The 20753-nt window shown below is 40.7% G+C and overlaps 1 protein-coding gene across 3 annotated transcripts in view; it reads right to left on the reverse strand.

The window, feature by feature from the left end:
* The window catches only part of LOC146319124 (transcription factor COE1), a 132638-nt gene that overhangs the window by 95809 nt on the left and 16076 nt on the right, over positions 1 to 20753 (reverse strand). For all 3 annotated transcript variants that reach the window (XM_084729723.1, XM_084729724.1, XM_084729721.1), the window contains exons 5-6: positions 16116 to 16189; positions 10441 to 10509 (exon numbers count right to left, since the gene is read on the reverse strand). In XM_084729723.1, the coding sequence (XP_084585849.1) occupies positions 10441 to 10509; positions 16116 to 16189 (143 nt within the window). The remainder of the gene's footprint in view (positions 1 to 10440; positions 10510 to 16115; positions 16190 to 20753) is intronic.

Here is a 20753-nt window from a genome sequence, read left to right on the forward strand (position 1 = left end):
GATCATTAATTATTAAATTGATCAACAATTATTTTCATAATTTATTAATTGGTTTGAGTAATTAAACTGAATATTTTCTGGTTTCTTTACTCTACGACAGTAAACTGAATATCTTCGGGGACATTTGTCACTTTAGGCTTTCGGAAACATATAAACCAAACAATCACTTGATGAATTAAGAAAATAATCAACAGATTAACTGACAATGAAAATAATCATTAGTTGCAGCCCTATTATATCCTGTATATTATATTTTATATAAAAAATATCAGCCAGTACGTCAAATGTCTGCGTGGGTTTGGGGACGAACAAATTTGGTTGAGGAAAATGGTTTGAGTTAAAAAGTTCACTTTCAACAGCTAACATAAAGACATTCAACGCTGAATAATAAGGTGTAAACTATAACCCAGTAAGAACTATGTCAAATACTACGCAACACTGGCCGATTTATTAATTTTTAACAGGGGGATGGCCAAATTGTTTTCATTTATGTATGTATTTATTTTAATTTACATTTAGTGATTTAGCATCTATTACAATCTGTCTTCTATTTCAGCACCATGGACAGCACCGCAGTTTTCCGAACACGCAGCACATTTAGGCTCCTGATATTTCAGAGCCATGGTCGCTGCCACAGATTCTGTCACAAACCTCTGTCAGATAAAGGATCACTGAATAACAATAACAAAAACAAATGATATCATTATCGATTAATCTGCTAATTATTTTGTCTATTAGTTGTTTGGTCTATAAAACATCAGAAAAAAGCCATAAAATGGTGAAAAATGTTGATCACCATTTCCCAAAGCTCAAGGTGACGTCCTCAAATGTCTTGTTTTGTCCAAAACCCAGAGATATTCAGTTTACTGTCATGGAGGACCAAAGAAACCAGAACATATTCACATATTAAAAACTTTTTACTTCAAAAAAGAGAATGAAAAGGATCAATCACTTATCAGAATAGTTGGTGATTAGTTTAATAGCCAATTAATAAATGATTAACCATTGCAGCTCTATACATTTGATCTCCCACAAGTTGTTACTGGAGTATTCATCAGGATATTTAGATGTAGTGTCAGTATTTGACATAATAAAACAAATACACAAATGTGAAAGGTAAGAGAGGCACTCATTTTTTGCCTTCTAATGTGTTCCAATATTTCTCCTGATAAAATGTAATTACAAACACTAATCAAGTGTCATCCTAAATGTTACACAGATCCATTGAACCACTCACACACTGCATAAAAGTAATTGTAGTTTTTGACAACAAGCAGCCTCTTAGAGTAAACGAGGCATCATAACAGCATCGACAGGAACAGATGGGAAAGTGTGTGTGTGTGTGTGTGTGTGTGTGTGTGTGTGTGTGTGTGTGTGTGTGTGTGTGTGTGTGTGTGTGTGTGAGGCCATCATGTCTGTGTTTGTAGCTTTTAGGGTAACCTGATCCCTGCCTGAGGGAGGAAAGGGAGGATGAGGGAGGTGAAAGAGGAGGAAAGGGGGAGGACAGAAGGAGGAAAAGGGTGTGTGTGTGTGCATGTGTGTTGGGGGGGTGTTCAGGCACACATTACACATCTGCGTGGACTCCACTCCACTCATAGCCCACGGCTGTTCAGTTTTCTTACTAATATTGACAATAACACACAGGCGGCGAGACGGATGGAGAAAAAGGAAGCAAAGGAGGATGAACACCTTTTGCTATCCTCAGCTCTGCATCTCTTTCTCTATCAAAAATCAGAACAACAAACATATTCCTACTATTTTGTTGGGAAAATAAGACAAACAGTCAGAAAAATAAAAAAGAGAAGATGAAAATTAGATAAATAAAAGGAGAGAAAAACAGAAAGAAACGCAAAAAGCAACATTTCTCCCAGTATTATCAATACAAACCTCCTGCTTTGACCCTGAACGAGACGAGAACAGTTAGTTTAGACAGTTAGTTGACAGAAAACTGTGTGTGAGAGTGTGAGAGTGTGTGTGTGTGTGTGTGTGTGTGAGTGAGTGTGTGTGAGTGAGTGTGTGTGTGTGTGTGTCCATTAAAGCGGGCAGTTAAACTAAATCAGCGAGTAATGTGAATGCCGAGCTTCTAAATGCTAGGACAGGTGCAGACTGAGAGACTAAATGAGAGAAATGAATAAAACATACTCTCTCCCTTTCTCAGTCTGTCTTTCTCTCTCACCCACACACACACAAGCACACGCACGAGCGCACACACATACACACACACACACGCAAGCACAAACACAGGGAGAGAAGTGAACGTTGACATTAAGTCGATGGTATGAATAATTCCCAATAGTCCTCATCTCCAAGCAACTGCTGACCTTTAACACAGGAAGTGATGCTGCAACACGAGAGAAAGAGAGGCAGAGAGGAAAGTAATTGTGTCTTGTCTGTCTTTAATTTAACGATACCGCAATATACCAACCTGAACTTTGCTAAAAGTATTCTGTCTAAACTAGTTTTACTATATGGTCATGAAGTGTGATCTATTGACAGACCAAGACTATGAGAAATAATATAAACACCCAGAAACAGCGGTGCGTTTAGTTAAATCCTAACATCAGAATGCTTACATGCACATCACAGCAACAATGCTAACACGCTTTTCAGACATAATGTTGTTGACCTTGTTCATTAGGGGTGTCATAAACAACATATCTATGATTCAATTTTGATTTCAAGGTCATGATTCAATACGATTTTTAACTTTTTTTTAGCACTGACGGCTCTGCCAGTGTTAGATTATCAAGTCTTGATTTGTAGAGATGAACAGATGTTTGGTTTTATTTCTTTCTTTGAAAAGATAGACTAAATGGTAGCTAAGCTACATAATGTAATAACAATAGGCTAATTTACTTCACCATTCAATTGTGAACTGTAAGCATTGCTCTTGCTTCGATTGATGAAATCATTTTTTAATTTAATAATGAAACTCCATCACTCCTAATTCACCATCATATTTTAGCTTGTTAGCATGCTAACATTCGCTAATTCGAATTTGAGAAGTATTTGAGATTAAAATTGACCCGATGATGGCACTAAAATGTTAAGGAAACACCAAATTTATGCCTACAGAAACACTTTCTTGCTTATGATGCATTAGACTAACATGTTTTTAGGGAACAAGCCTCACTGTACAAAAGCACAACTTTATAACTTTATTCACTGATTTGGGTGAAACTGGATCATTGGTTTCCCCTCTGATGTTCTCCAACTGCCCGGCTTCAGTTCTTGGTTATTTAATTACAGACTGATGGACAGATGCTTTAAGCTTACTTGTTGCTAAAGTAGCTAACCGTAACTGTTCGCTGTTAGCTGCTGTTAGCTGCCATTAGCGGGTAACAGAAATGGTCCAGCAAACATAGCCAGTAACCTTGACGAACACAGCCTCAGAGACCAACAGGGTACCATGATCATACCAAGGTGGTGTTTTTACTGGGTAAGACTCCCAGCAGCCAGGCGCTAAGCGAGCGGGAGAGGCATAAAGCGCTAAACTATATGACTACTGTAAATACCAATCAGTCTCCTGGCTGCCTATTTTAATGTAAACACATAACCACGCTGTAAAAAAAAGTAGCTGAGACGACTTCAAAAACTCAAAAATGTATTGTAGCCTGTTGCTTTGAAATTCTGAGTTTTCTTTCCATGATCTAATGCAAATCCATCCAAGTGGTTTTGGTGCCTATAACAAAAATGTGATGGTTTCAGAACATTAGCCACATGGAGGTCAACTGTGCCTGGTCCTCCCCGATACTGTCCAACAATGTATTGTATGTGTATTGTAGGGTTTGTTCTATTTAGTGTAGTGATGTGCTAACCATTTGTTGTTATTCTTTATTATACTAAATTATTAAACTTACATTGTTAATCTTGTGGAAAATGGCAACACTGCTCCAAACCAAATTTAAATGCTGAGAGGATGAGAAGCTCTGATAAAAAAAAAAGGAGGGCAAAGATGGAAAAAAAGAGACGAGGACGGGTCAAGAGAGGAGAAGACATAATATCTCACTGTCTATTTTAGATATGTGTGTGCCCACGCATGTGTGTGTTCGTGTGTGTGTGTGTATCAGACAGTGACAGTTGAGCGAACAGTGACATACCAGGTTGGCAGAGATATTTTGGTAACTAGGACAAGAGAGGGAGAGAGAGAGGGAGAGACGGAGAGATAGTGAGGAAGACAAAGGCAGAGAAGATGAAGAGATCGTTTAGAAGATCCCCCTCACTCCCTTCATCGCCTTTCTTCACCTCCTCCCCCTCCTCCTCCTCCTCCTCCCCCTTCTCCTCCTACAGCTGATTGACAGCGCCCCCTCCTCCCCCACCCGGCGCTCTTTGATTGACAGGACTCCCCAGACTGAAGCTCTTATCCCCTGAAACAAACCCTGCTCTGCTCCTCCTCACCTCCTTTCTCTCCTCTGTCTGCCTCGAGAAGCCTCCTCCCTCCTTCTCTCCTCACCCTCCTCCCCTCTTCCTTTTCTTCCTCTTACTCCCTGTAAATGCTCTCTCGTCATGTTCACCTCCTTCTATCGTTTTTTTTCCATCCCTTCCTCCTTCCTCTCTTTCCCATCATCTCTTCCTCAAGCTGTGACCCCTCTTAACCCTTTAGATTACACACACACATACACACACACAGGAGCCAAACACACACACACAGGGAACCCCTTAAACCCCTCAGGCTTATGTGGGCCCCTTCAGACTTTGAGAGGACACACACTGGTACCCATAACCCCCCTACACACACACACACAATATCACACACTCTCAAACCGCCTTCCTCAAGTCTTGACACTGATCTAAGCCCTGAGCACACACTGCCTGAGACTATAACCCCCTGACCCACACACACACACACCCACCCACACACACACACACACAGCCTGAGCCTATTAAGCCAATCGTAGCAGTCTAAACAGGCAGCGAGCTGAGCAGTGAGGTAGGTAACCCCTCAGGGCCACGGAGGGAGTAAAACGAGTCAAAGGAGGAAAAAGAGAAAGAGGGAGGGGGTGAGGGAGGGTGAGGTGGAGCAAGGGTAAGGAAGAGGAGGAGGGAGAGAGATGAGGAACGGGGGAGGTGGAGGTAAGAAACGGAGAAAGATGAGATGAGGATGTTGAGTGATTGAGAAAAGACAGTAGGAGATAGCAGGAGGAGAAATTGAATGGCACACACACAAACACACACGAGGAGGAGAGAGTGGATGTGGCTCTTTAGGAGTCAAGCAGGCGTATGATAGGATATCGTTGCATGTCGTTAACCCTATATTAACCCTGAGAGGCAGCGGGACACTCACGGCGCTACAACATGGATTAACTGGGCCACACACACACACACAGGCAGACTGGCACCATGAGCTAGCTGTCAGTCACACACATACACACACAAACGCACACAAGGACTGATATCCTCACTGACACCGTGCAATGAGCTGTCAATCACATGCAAACAGTCTTTTCTTTCACCTGTTTGTATCCACAAATAAATGCAGCTGTTTGAGTTTGTTAAAGCACGATGAACACTGGGAGCATTACTCTTTATATAACATCACAATAAAATGGTGTTTTGAGAGGATGTGCTGATGGTGAGGGCATCATTCTTTAAACAAAAATCCAAAATGGTTTTATTGGTTCTTTCTCGCCGTTTACTCCACTGTTGGTCAAGTGACTGAGTTTCCTTCAATAAAGATGGAACCATGACAGCCACTTGTTTTCACCTGCAGGACTCCAGACTGCAACAGTTTACATGTCATGTATGAAGGAGCACGCTCTGTCCTCACGCTCCTCTGTCCAGGAGTAATAAAGCCAAGGTGCAGTGCAGTGACACGAACATGATCCCACACTGGCTTATCATCAGAGTACATCCCTGCAGCTCCAGCTCTGAGCTGAACCTGAACTTTTCCTCTGCACCACCAAAGCACCTGAGCTTTCAACTGTTATTTGGTCTTACTGCTACTCCAAGGGTCTAACCATACTATTTCGTATGCCAGAACAAGATTCAGTATGTCCAAGTACATCGTATGCCAAATGCACTAGGCATATGCCTACCATCTGCAGATGCATAGAGGAAGATATGTCACATTAACTGAGCTGCAGAGAGAGCCCAGCTCATTGATGCTGATTTTGTCCTTTTATTTCAGATTTCGCGCACTGCAGCATATGTATGAGCAAGATGGTCAAATTCAAGGCACTGTGTAATAGCAGCAGCCATATGTTATCATTCACAATAAAACTGTAGCAAATTCTTTATGATACAGAAATGTCATACTGTTACAAACACCGCAACACACACCGTTACACAACGACCATGGCTGAAAGTGAAAGTTATATTGCTGCCTGCCCCACAATGGAGGAGTTGGTTCCAAAAACAGGATTGACTTCCGTGGTTTGTATGTGGTTTGTTTAAAACAGAGCAGATGTACAACTTGTGCAGTGATATGTAAATGCAAGTACATCAAGACTGTAACAGCAAAAGGGGGCAAGACAATAAACTAATTTCACGATTTCAAGCAGAAGCAGCTGGTTGAGTACAAGGAGAGCCAAAAGAGCTTAACAGCTATTGTGAGTCTAAACCAAAAATATTTTTCAGTATTTTCCCATATCTGCAAAAATATTGTTGGCACAGAACACCCTGACGATGGTGATGTTATTTTATGGCCATATCACCCACACCAACATTATAAGGGCAGCTGCAGCACATATTACAAATAAGAAAAAATATGTGATTTGGAACACAACCCATGAATTAACATGTTTTTTGAGAGCTAAGTTAAACAGACAGATGCTGACAAGTTAAGTTTTCCTTTCAGTTTGACATAAAAACTAAAAACTGTAAGAGCACGAACAATATCACTGAGATAAATGAATGACTTGAATCATTGAAGGTGTGGAGTCGACTTGTCAGTCAATTCATTGCCCTTTTTTAAAAAGCTGCATCATTGTACACATGAGCAATGAAGGAAAACAGCACAACAGATTATAAAGTCTACAAACTGAGTCTCTACAAGTAAAAGTACAAGTATCTCAAAGTACTTGAGTAAATGAACTTACTTTTTACCACTACTTTTAATCAAAATGCTGACTCTCTCTGCCACACTGTTAAAGATATTAACAATAAATTCAAAAACACAACTTTATTTTTGACTGTTTAAAGCGACGACAACGTGCAACTTCAAAAATATTTGCCTGTTTACAAGCAGTGACACACTTATAGCCCTTATTTTGACTTTCTCTCTCTCTGTCCACATGTTTGGGTCGGACAGCAGAGTTCCAGATGTTAAACTGAGAGGCTGTGAACCTCTGCGAAGTGGAAGAGAGGAGGGGGGGTGTGGGGGATACAGGAAGTATCCCACGGTATCCACGGTAACCTTGACATTCCATCCTGTCTAAGTTCCCTGACATCTCCCACAATTCACTCTGCTCCTCTCCTCCAGCCATAAAACACACGCATACACACGCGCGTGCACACGCACACACACACTTGCACTAATAGTCACTAAACACCAGTGCTTCAAACAGTCCAGTAACACACATTATTATGATTATATATGTATTATTTTGTCACTTTGTGTCTAATATATCATCTATTCTTTCAGCGGCCCAACCCAAGACACAGCAAACCACTCACACACACATATACACATACATACACATGTGCACACACACACACACCTTCCAGGCGAATATATAATGGAGTGTAAGCTGAGATGTCTGAGATAGCCGACAAAAACAGAAGGACTGCAACTGTGGTGTAAAGATACTATAATGTCCTGCACATTCACACACACACACACACATAAATGACACAATTATGTGTGTAGCTGTCGATCATGCAGCCTTTTGCACTTTGTGTCTCACACAGGACACACACACACACACACACACACACACACAAACTGTTATTTGTGCACTTTGAAATATCTCCATCAAAGCTCACTTTGAGACACAAGTGTTTATTCACTTCATACGATTTCTCCAAACACAAAAATAAGTGGGGGAGGTGTGTGTGTGTGTGTGTGTGTGTGTGTGAGTGTGTGAGTGTGTGAGAGAGAGAGAGAGAGAGAGAGAGAGAGAGAGAGAGAGAGAGAGAGCAGAATCCTTAAAGAGAGAGGGGAGCAGAGGAGAGGAGAGTTTGCAAAAAATATAAATTTCCATGGGGATAAGACTGGTTTATATGAGGGTTAAGAGTGACTTAAAAAATATTAAATGTATATAAATACTAAGACTGTAACAATGTATTGAATATTGCAAGATTGCAATAAAAAAATGTCCATATGTCTGCCATGATATTATATTTTATTTTATTTATTTATTTATTTATTTATTTATTTATTTTTTTAAATGATGCTGTTGACTGCTGCATTGGTTTTGTTTTGCAGTTCTACCTACATTCAAATATTCATTGCCAAAGATAATTCATGCCTAGTTTCTGCAGATCCTTAGATCATAACTGGCTACTTTTGCTTTATTTTATTAAAGAAAGAAAGGACATTTTTCAAGCTTTCATTTTTCTGTTTGTTATCTTATCTTATCTTATCTTATCTTATCTTATCTCAACATACCTTATGTTACCTTATCTTAAAAAATATCATATTGTCGACTTTTTAATCATTGCACCCTGAGTTTTTTGTATCGTTACATCCTTAATAAATACATGTTGACAGTAAGACTATAGAACTATTCACTTGTCTTGGTGACATTCGATTTGATTTTGATTTTGATCAATTAAAACAAAAACACATGAAACACCAATTCAAGCACACTTAACCCTGGAAGAAAGTACAAGAAAGTGTTGTGCTATAACATGTGTTTCCTTTGTGTGTCGTTGGCAGAAGACAAAACAACAACAGAATCAGAAACTGATATTAGACTTTTATATCTCAATAACAATGTAATATGAGATTGTTAATCGGAGTCTGTAAGAAGCCAGAAAACCCTCTTTACTCATATCCATAACCAGGCAATCACTGAATTCATGTGGGAAGCTTGTATCCTTCCAGCTAGTTATGATAACACCTTTGTTGCAGCCAGTTTTAGTTAGAAATTTCCTCAACAACATTCGGTTGACACAAACAAGGTGATAAATAAATAAAAAGTAATTTATGATGTGAAAAACTATGACAAAATCTATTAACAATTTCATTAGCAACTGGATAGTACTGATCTACCTGGGGGCGGCAATTAGCATGTGCTTGCTTCATGTCTCATAAACATGCAGAAATAAAGTTTGGGAGAAAGAGAAGAACAGGCGTAGATAAATTTCACATTTGAATGTCAAGAAAAAAAGACTCTCACAGCTTGGAGCAATAATTGCAGACTAGTCATCCCAAAAATTCATGCAAAGGTAAATATTCTTCAGTGCTTTTGTTTTCAAGCTAACATTATTTTATTAGCTTAACAGAGCAGATGTGTTTTCTCTGAACTTGAAATACAACACAAGCTGAAAGAAAACACCACTGTCCTGTGCTCATACTATACGATACGTGCTATAATATATATATATATATATTTTTTTTTTAAATTACATAAAATCTGGGTGGGTGGGCTTCATCTTCTGCTGGTTACGACTTCACTCTAGTCCCTGTGAATTACTCTTCCAAACTCGCACACAGACAAACCTGCTCACAGAGGGTTAAAACAACTGCCAAGAAGAAATCAGATTAAAATGAGGTTGGATCTCATTTCAGTTTTTCTCTGTCACTTTTTTCTTTGCTCATGACCCATTTTTCTGCGCCGCTGCAGGAGAGACAGAGAGGGAGAGAGGAGGGGGAAGTAAGGGAGGGATAACTTCAGTCCTCCACCTCGACAGACAGACAGGAAGAAAGAGAGAAAGAAACAGACAGACAGACAGGTGGGAAGAAAGTGGCTGTAAAAACGTCAGACAGCCTCTGCTAGTAAACAGCTCTGTATTTTGCATCATGCAGAGGAAACATACACTCATCTGAGTGCTGTTTGTTCGCTCAAGTGCGACGATGTGCAAGAGAGTGTGTGTGCACGTGCGTGAATTTGTCAGATATGAGGTAGCAACTGATGTGCATTTATGTCCCCTAAACCAGTGGTTCCCAAACTGGGGGCAGGAGGGAACCAGTGCCCTAAACGCAGCTAGTGACTACATGACTGAAGCGCACGTGCAGATGTAAATGAATGCGTGTGGGTGGACCTTTAATCCCTGAAACTTTCAGCCATTCGCCACCACTGATGACGAGTCCTGCTGTTTGACTCATACACTGAAAGCTTCACTCTCAAATGTTTCGCTCCGTCTTCCATCAGAAGCCATTGATTCTGTCTGAAGAGCATCTATTTCAGGAGTGACAGCAGATCATCGGAACACACAAACATCCCATCACATGCCGCCATTCAAACGGGTCAACACAGACCTTCATCCAGTGTGTGTGTGTGTGTGTGCGAGAAAGAGAGAGAGAGACAAAGATAGAGACTGAGTGAGAGACAGTACCTGTCGATGATAACAGGGTCTGAGGGTGTCTCATTACGGTTCCCGCAGCTCTTCTTGTCACAGCACCGACTACGAGAAGAGAAGACAGAGTTAGAAAGGAGTCAGATGCAGGGAACATACAGTGCATTACATGGTGGTTCACACTCAGATGTTTGAATGGGAGTGTTACAGCAGATTATGTTGTGGAGATGTTAACACTAAATTCACAAAAATGGATCAGATGTGTCTAAAACAGGCCAACAGGAAAAAGTCTGCAGTGCTGAACAGGTCTTCACTGACAGCACAGATAAAAATAGACTTATATGACATTGAAAGTGACTGTAAAGCAGGATCTGAAAGAAATACTAATACTGCTTTTACATCAAAATTAGCAGAGGTAGGTAAATGTGGCTAAACCTGCAAAAAACAGACAATTAATCCTTTTTCCATTGCCAGTAGACGAGTTTGCCTTTCTGTTTTTTGTTTTCTGATGTGCACCAAGACTCAAGTCATGTCTGTACGGGAAAGCAGAGAGAAAGACATTTTTTAAAAGTCTTTGTGTGTTCAGCTCTCAGTACTTTTGTAGCTTCTAACTGAATCTCTGAAGTTTAGTTTCTCTCCGGCATTGCGGTTTGAACTTAGGTCTCTGTTTTATTTCACTGTTTCATGTTTGCAAAAATACAAACCTACCATTTTCTGATTTTGTTGCTTCACAGAATTTATAGGAAATGAAACATCAGCTGTTTTTACAGCTGCTTACCTACAGATAAGTACATTTCAGTCAAACACACACCTTCAAGCAGTTGTGTGGGCCGATGTACTGAGTCAAACCTAGTCAACCCAAACAGTATGAAAAGATGCAAAAGAGTCACAGTTACCAATGGAGGTGACAAGCTTTCTTTGCCTCTCCTGCAGAAGGGGAGAAAATTAGCATGTCCACCGGGATGTCATGCTTACATCACTGCCAATCAGAGCTGAAACTGATAAATACCCGTGACCACTGCAGAGTCATTTGACCTGGGAGTGAATGCCAATTGTACTCTCACCCACTGAAGACAAAAGCCAGATGTTCGTGAGTGTCAGGGTTGGCTGATTTAACAAATTGGTATACAGAGCATAGCATGGAAGGGTTTAAAAAGATGTCAATACCACCAAAAACAAGTGAATTAAGACCTCTATGGGCACCTGGATGTTTCAAGCAAACTATTGTTACAAATCATTTGAACTTGTCCCTCTTTTCAGTGGATCTTTTCCAGTTTCGATGAGCAGTTCCTGCTGTACCGCACTGCATTACTTGTCGCTGCAAACTCTGATGGTTTATCTCAGAAAGATGTGAACGGACACAGCTTCTTCTTTTCACACCTGCCAGCATAAAGGCGCACCCCAAATTCAAAACATCCATTGCTTAGATGCCCAAACCAATCATCAAATAAGGAGTTGCTTGTGAAGTCAGTCATCACATATCAGTGATTTGTCACTGCCCATCGGCAACTCATACAGACGTGGACGGCACCCATGCCCGAAAGTGATGCACCAGGTTTTTCAAATGACTTAAACGTAAACCCATCTGTGGCTGTATAAGACGCCCTGAGCTGCTGACATAATATAAAGAGGGACAAAGTCCACCCATGGAGGAAGTGGGGTGGATGGATGTCTCAAACAAGCACAGGACTTTCACACAGGAGATCTGGGTTCATATCCCATGTGAAAAAAAGTGCTGTTATTGTAACCCTAAACATGGTCTTATCCTAAACCAAGTATTTTTTTTGTTCCTAAACCTAACCTGCCTGTCGCTGGTACTCTCTAAAGGTCTTATATGTTGTTTGGGGAATCATTGGCGATCGACCTATCCTGTCATTTAGGTAATGAGGACATGTTGATTATGGGATATATAGGATGAAACATTTTTCATAAACAAAGTCACTGAACTACAGCAGCAAACAATTTGCTTTGTAACAGTTTCGCAGATATCAGTGGGTAATTGACATTTTGATGTCTATGTTCTCATTGCATGATGGTTAAATCGACCAACAGGACAATCTCCTGGTAAACCAGGAGCAACACATTCTATAGTTTTGAAGCCTGAAAGATTTATTTAGACATTATTTCCATAAAAATCAACATTGAAGACAACTTCCACTCCAACCTAATTGTACTGATGAAAAGATGAGGTGGAGGGTGGAGAGGATTGACGAGCCCCGAGGCTCAGAAGAAGAGTGGGTGGGATACACACACACACACACATACACACACACACACACAGTAAAGTAAGAAAAAAAAGCTGGCATGTGCACCAAAATTCACACATATGCACCATGAGTCTGTCAAAGCTTTCTTGCGTGCATCAATTATGAATAAAGATGTAAGCAGGAGGGGAAGGATGAAGCCAGGGGGGAAGAGTGAAAGGGTGAGCGTGGGAGGGAAAGCTAAAACAAGAGGAAGGGGAGATGTCTCAGGTTTCCCACCGTCACAGATGGCAGAGGTGGAAAGAAAGAGGCTGATACGTTACACCTTACACATTGTCTCCACTATCTGCTGCTCTGCCCCTCTGTCTGTCATTTCCTTTCTGCAGCTCTATGAACTGGGTCACTTCACGGCCCCGTCGGAGAACAGAGCAGCACCAGCGAGAGGTTACGGAGGAGGAGAAGGGGCGATAAGGGGGAATGGGAAAATGGGGAGCAAGGGAAAAGAGGAAAGCTATAACCCTGAGGAAGCAGGGAAAGGATGGGTGAGGGTGAAGTGGGGGGGAGGCAGATGAGAAGATTAAGGGAGGACAGTCGAGGAAGAGAGAGTGGAAGATGTTATAAATGGAGGAGTAGTGGGAAGGAAAACGAGGGGCGGGACGGGGGTAATGTAGCACTTATTGCTCTGGATCCTGGTGATCTAATCATCTGCTCTCCCCCTGCATCACCCCTCCTCCCACCACACACACACACACACACACACACTTTCAAACAATAGATTCCCAATAGAATGAATCCATTTTCACCTGTTTTTATGTGAAAACGTAAGTGATAGATGTTTACAATCATTTTGATTAAAGTAAGCTAAACTGAAACATTTAGCCAGTTAATCAATCAGTCATTGATTACAGAAAATGCCAAACATTAGCAGGTTGCAGCTTCTGCAAATTTAACATTGATGTCTGCAGTACACCTTTTATAAAGCATTACAAATGTGTGTATTGTGTTACTGATGAGAGGAAAAAACAAGAGCCTGATCATTCCACCTAAATGCACCTATTTTCTCTCATTTATGAAGTAGGGTAAAATGTTCTATGTTGTTTTCCTGATGAGTGGAAATAAAAGAATAAGATAGTCTGTTAACTCATCCTAAATACACTTATTTCTCAATTTAAAAAAGTATTTAACATGTGTAAATGTTTTTAAAAACATGCATCAAAACACTGTAAGGTGATGCAGACACGGTAGTAAAAATGATCAGAAATGTTCATTAATGCACAAATTAACTTTTCCCTGGTTTTACTGATAAGGCCTGTTGTGATTTGGGTCACAATGATTTTTCATTTTTAAAAAGTAGGTCACCAAAACAAAAAAGTTTGGGAAACATTGACGTATAGTATATAACACAGGCTGTATCTCTCTTACTCACAACATGTCTTTAATTTTTTTCTAAAGTCTAGGTTTTTTCATCTAACTCAAACTTTTTACACCTAGTTTTGGTAGCTTTTACTTTAGTTTTAGTAAACACAGTCCTGAACAGAGGTCTAATCAGCCATATTAACCAAAAACACCAGTGTGGGGGTGTTTAAACTCTTTAAAGGCTTTAAATGCGCAATATGTGAACTTTGCAACCAGGGGTCTCACTCAAATTAACACAGAAACAAAAGACTTTGAGTTTGATGATGTCGTGAAGTAGTGTGGGATCATGGGAGTTGTTATCTTCACTGTTAAACAACCACCATTGTTGATGTAAATCTATCAATGTCCAAAATATATAACTTAGGTCTACAGGTTTAAGATATTTTGATACAGACATATTACATATTGTCCGTCTATAGCTCTGATTCACTATTTGGACTGCTGTACTCATTTTTGGACATGCAACTGTTACATATTCCTTCTTTAAGGAGACGAGCATTATAATAAAGAATCAGAATAAATACAGAGAGATGAATTTAAACCAACATTTATGTTAAACACATGATATAAACAGTACAGTCGCCTCCATCATCTATCCTGCAGTAAAACCATTCATGTGTTCGTGCCAGAGCTCCAACCAGGTTTGCAACGCAGGTCTGTGCAGTGGCAGATTGGCTGGGAGCATATGGCTAATAGCACCACCATGACAATGAGCCACACTGATTAATGGATGCCCCGAGCTCTTTGTGTGTGTGTCTTGCGTCGTGTGTTGTGTGTGAGGCTCCTGCTGCAGAATCAGCATGTGAGAACATGAGGCAACAGCCGTAACTTTGACCTGAGCCGCTGTTCAAGACAAGCGAGTGTTTACACTCGTTGCAGAAGTCATACTTTCTGCACTGCCGCTGAAGAAGAGTTTGAACATCGGAGGCCTTTCTGCTGTGCAAGTTCATGTGTACTGCACATGTTATGCAAAACAGTTTATTCATGTCCATAATGCATTCCCCACATGACGAACAACAACTATAATTTACGATAAAATCTGTTGCCAAATACATTTTATTTATAAATTCCTTGTAAATCATATCAGAATTTCAATGGGTTTTCCACAAAGCTCTGCAGCCTGAGGATTATTCAGTGAGCTATAGAATAAAATATTAGTGTGCCTGATTTCACGGCTAAAATCCCTGCTTGTGCATATAGATGAACCCCAATTTATATTGTTACAGTTAAAGTTGTTCAGTGACAAGGTCGGGGAATAAGAACAACTTAATTCATGTGCTAAATTTGAATTTTTATAACTGTGGTGTGCGCGAGCAAGCGTGCATATGCATACTTCTTTGTGTCTATGCGTGTGTGTGTGTGAGTGTGTGTAAGACCCTGCCTATATTTTATAGTCAGATTGTGGAGGAAGGCCCATTTGTTAGCCATGAAACAACAGGAGGGTTCAGATTGACTAATGAGTTTCTCTGTGTCCTAATTAACCAGGCGTCACACACATACACACACATACACCATGCATGCATCCACACACACATTTCCTATTGTATAGGATAGGTTGGTAAAATGCCTCTATAAATAGAACTCTTTGCTCCCAACCTACTTCCGAAGAAATTCATCTTTAGATTATAATTAAAGCAACGAGTCTGAGAGCTAAAACTCATCTTCCTCAACAGATACGGCTTCATGTGTACGTGTGTGTACGCGTATGTGTGGGGGGGTTAATGAGGGTGACAAAATAAGAAATTTATTGAGTACAGAGACGTGATTGGTGGGAACTTTCTGCAGACTAACAAAGTGTGTTGCAGGAGAGGAGAGGAGAGGAGAGGAGACAAAAGCAGAGGAGAGCAGAAAATAGGAGAGGAGCGGAGAGGACAGGACAGGACTGGACAGGACAGGACTGGACTGGACAGGACAGGACAGGACAGGCAGGACAGGACAGGACAGGACAGAACAGAACAGGACAGGACAGGACAGGACAAGGAGAAGCAAAGCAAAAGCAAAAGCAAAAGTAAAAGCTGGAACGTTTGTTTGAAGATGGAGAGGAGAGGAGGAAGATCTGGGAGGAGGAAATACATTTGATGCACTCGCTCTTACCTGCACATGATCTCGTGTGTCAGCAGCACTCTGCACATCTCTGGGTTCTTGTCTTGGCCTTCATAAACAATCGCCTGCAAAGAGAAACAGAGAGACAGAGAGAGGAAGAGGAAAAAAGATTGTTAGCTCACAAACAAAAAAACACATAGCTACAATACAACAAATAGTCTTCTCCATCCTTGGTAGGGTGTTGGTTTCAAGTGTGCTTCTTTGTAGTAAAATAAGCATTTTACTTATTTGATTTAGGATGTCTGCATTTTGTGGCTGGCTCAAAATTAGCAATTTAACTGCATGCATCTTGATATGTGATATGCACAGTGGTATAATTAGAACTATCTTGTCTGGATAGGAAAAAAATAACACAATATTGTGTTATTGTCTTGTGTTTCTTAATTCACAGAACAATTTAAGAATAAGGTTGTATTTATTTTCATAGAATAACATCAGTCTTATATACCAGGAACCCTGTGATGATTTTTTCTGAAAATTTTTGAAAGATTTTTTTTTTTAAATTAGTGACCAATACATAGGTACATCCCCTTACGACCATGCATCCACCCATCCATGTATTTATATTCACATAATCTCACAGACAATTGAATTCCATGGCTAATTTCAGCGTCATAGATGGCAATTTGTGGTTGTGTGTATTTGTGCATGCAGTGGGCGGTTTAATTTTCAACAGGGAGGATGGACCTGGCTTGTTTTACTCACGTGCAACTAGTAAAAACTCATGAGCGACTCTTTTTGCTGTACATAGTAGAGACAATATTGTAGATCCAACACGAAACTGACAGAAGGGTGGTTTACAGATTCAAACTGTCACAAACCTCAGTCAGATAAAGGATCAATGAATCAGGCAGACCAGCCTATTTAACTAAACAACCCCTCTGCTCCTGCATGCTCTCTGCTACTAGGGGATGAAGAGCAAGGAGGGCAGATCGAGGGGAATAAATTTTGGTCATTTCGCTAACAAGTTCGAGGGAATTCCCCATCAGCCCTCAAATCACCCACTGTGTGCATGTACATGTCTGTGTGTGTGCGTCTTTCTTTTGTTGGCCATGTTACCTGAATCTGTTTAGGGTTTTATGGGCTTTTTGATTTTGGGCCACTCCTACTGCGATGCCCCCTTTGGGCCAACCTTCACATACATTCCTATAGGGCAAAAACTGTGGGGAAATTTTTGTGAGCCAACCGACCAACCAGCCGGTGGATTCACTGACCAGCTGCACAAGTTATAGAGCTGCTGGTTGCAGCTAAAATGCTCAGCAATTTCCTAAAATAACTGGGCACTGTAGTTTTAGGAACAGTGCATCTGTTGGGACATCTTAACTGCAGATTAATACACATTTGGTGGTCTGCAGGAAAATTTAGAGCACCAGGATGTCGTGTAAGTGGTGTAGTACATAAAATAGTGTGGTTCATTGATGTTTTTCTACTAGTTCTTAGACAACAATGGAGGTCTACGATACAATACTTATTTATTAATTAAATACCTGTTAGAAGCACCAGTTCATTGTTGGTTTTTACTTTTTTCTTGTAATGATAATACTTTATTTGAGGGGGTTAGGGTTAGCCGCTTGCATAAGACATTACAGTTTCATAATCATGTCATGACACCCATGAAAGAGTCTTTATGAATGTTTATGACTCATTAAGTGTCATTAGGCCATTTATGCCACATTTAACGCAAAGCTGACATTGTTTCAGATGTCTTTATTATGACAACTTAACATTAATCTAGACAATAATAACAGGTTCTTTAAGTCTGATCATGTCAAGCTGTCATAACAAAGACATCTCAAATAATATGAACTTTGCTTCAAAGGTGACATAAATGACCGAATGACAAATGTCATAAACATTCATTTAAAAAAAAGCCATTAAAAAATCATTAATAAAAAAAGTCATAAACATTCATAAAAGTCATAAACAGTCATAAATTATTACATTCATAAAGACTCCCTCATGTTCATGACAGGTGTGATGACAGCGTAATGACAGTCATGTAATGACAATGAGAAATATATTATTATCAGGCTTATCCTTTGCATTTACAAAGTTGTAATCCTGTTCGATCCCGTTCTGACCTGATTCTTGTTTTATTTTATAGTTTATATGTACAGTGTGAGCACTAAGGTTGTGGCTTGACAGTTGCACCACACCTTGTGAGCACATGAATCATGTGGCTTCACATCACAGAACATTATTTGTCCAGCAGGATTTTAAATTGAACAACAACCTTTCTAAAGTAGTACAGTATATGCTCGGGTTAAGACAAAGCTAATCAGGACCTCTGATAGATGTCAGTCTACATCAGTGCACTGATGCATGAAAAAGCTTATTTGCATGTTTTCAGACCACTGCACTCTGTATCTACCACAACCTGTGAGAGGAGATATTTTTCAGCAGTGAGCTGGGAGAAAACACAGTGACAACGGTGTCAAACTGGGAGAACTACTGTGACTGTGGTGAACATTTATTTTTCCTCCATCGGGTTATGACAGCAACACTGACAGAGTGTTGGTGAGGTAACAGGTTAGATCCCACTTCACCTCAAAGAACACGTAGTTCAGCAGTAACACCTCTGCTTCACATACAGACACTCACACCCATTGTCTCACACACACCTCGCTCTTACACCTTGTTTTAAGAAATCAAATAAAGAAAATAACAACCACATCTCATCTGCTCACATGCTGATCGGGTGACTCTGAGGTTAAAAAGAATAAAGTTGTATATTCACAGAGTTGTGGCCACAGTTTCTGCTCCTCAGCTGAAGTTTTACCTGCTGCCGTTGTGCAACGTTCCTGGTTCTGGTGAGGAAGCTCAGAATAAAGCGAAAGCACACGTCACACACCGCTAAGCTATCTATCAATCAATACACATGCCCCGTCTGTCTTTGGTCTATTCCAGTCTGTTTGATCTGTCGCTCCAAACTCCAGCAAGTCTCTCCGAGTGACAAGCTCACTTTTCTCAGGGAACGGTGAAGAAGTTTCACTGTCCTCTCTAATAGTCTTCAGCCGGGGCTCAGACTACCTGCTGCCATCGAGTTTGTAAATGAAGGTCATTCAGCTCAACAATCTCTAAAAAACATGCAACATTTCTGTATGATCTAAATGTCAGTGTGACGTATGGAAATATATCTCTATGATTTATACAGTGTGAGTTGGCAGGCGATTGGCTTAAAGGGTCACATGGTAATTAACTTCCCGAGGTCTCATATACATCTTTTCTTGGTGAAATGACAATGACTAAAAACAAGTGAAATGGGAAATCTCATACAATTCAACAGTTCTAACTGAGATTACAGGCTCTGTTATTCTTTCAGTGTTTCCATATTTTGAAACTTACTCAGAGGTTTTTGAAACTGAAATGAACACTGAGTGTTGCATTACATCTCTCCCTGATGGCACAAATGCACTCTGGTTCTTGAACCACTTCCGTTCAAGAGTCTCTGAACCTTGGAGCTCTCTATGAACCAGCCTGTGTTTCCGACAGGTTTGAGTGTAACCATTGTAGTCAATGATGTCATCAACAGAGGACACTGCACAATAAACTTTTTGGACTCTGAACCAATTTATTTTTGGTGGAAATGCTCAGAACGGTTCAAAATTAGGCGCTTGAACTATAACGGAGCCTTTTCATTGCCCCCTCTGGCTGCAGGACTTACATGCTCCAAGTCCAGTGAAGTGTAGAGTGGCTGGAGAACTGTGGTTGGCTTCACTGTGAAAATCACTGTGAACTTATCCCACCAGGGGCCCCAGGGCGAGCATGCTCCATATGGGGCCCCAGCATGAGCTGAGACTGTAGACTGAGTCCCTCATTTGTAGAACCTGCAGCCCCACATGGCCCTAATGGCACTAATGGAGAGCAGCGACAGGAGCTGTACAGTCTGAGGGCCCCATTACAATATTGTTGTAGCCTAAAGCATTTCATACTAATAGCTAGTTGTCTCCAGGGCCCACTGTGTTTTCTGGAATTGGAGCCCCCATTTGTTTCAGGGCCCAAGGCCCCTGTCAGTTATGATTTTCCATGCATGTGCGTATATTCCAGTTGAGAAACCTCTGCAGAAATTTATCGACATATGAATCTGGAGCCTGAAGGGCTCCTGGTGGTCCAGGGCTGCTGGGCTGTGCACATCCAGCCACTGCAGGCATGAGTTGTGTAATACGAAACAAAAATAATCTAATCTCAAAGCAGGAAGTGCAACTAGAAGCAGACAGAGGTAATCCTAAGAAACCATTTCTTCTCAAGAAGCTGTACAAAACGTGATGGCAGAGTGGAGGCTGATGTGCAGCTTCAGCCAAATGAGAAGCAACTTCTTCTCTTCAGAGAGCAAAATAAACAGGGATCCACACTGAAAACATTTGAACTGACCACAGCCAAAGAAAAGAATCTCCTGTTAACACGCCACTGAGGCTGATCCAACAGCGACGACATTTGAAACTGTTTGTCTAATCCCTCGCCATCAACTGTAATATTTTCCTTCGATTATGGCTTAATGAAAGCAAATCTGAGTGTGGGAAAAGATAGAACAGGAGAGGAAATGTACTTTATAAGTTCTGTCTATGATTAGACCTGCTCCTCATTGTGCCATGGGAAAAGTGTGGGCCAGCCAGGCAACTTCCCCTGAAC

This window comes from Lutjanus erythropterus, chromosome 11 (genome assembly GCF_056507025.1).
Source record: "Lutjanus erythropterus isolate fLutEry1 chromosome 11, fLutEry1.hap2, whole genome shotgun sequence".
NCBI classification, from domain to species: domain Eukaryota; kingdom Metazoa; phylum Chordata; class Actinopteri; order Lutjaniformes; family Lutjanidae; genus Lutjanus; species Lutjanus erythropterus.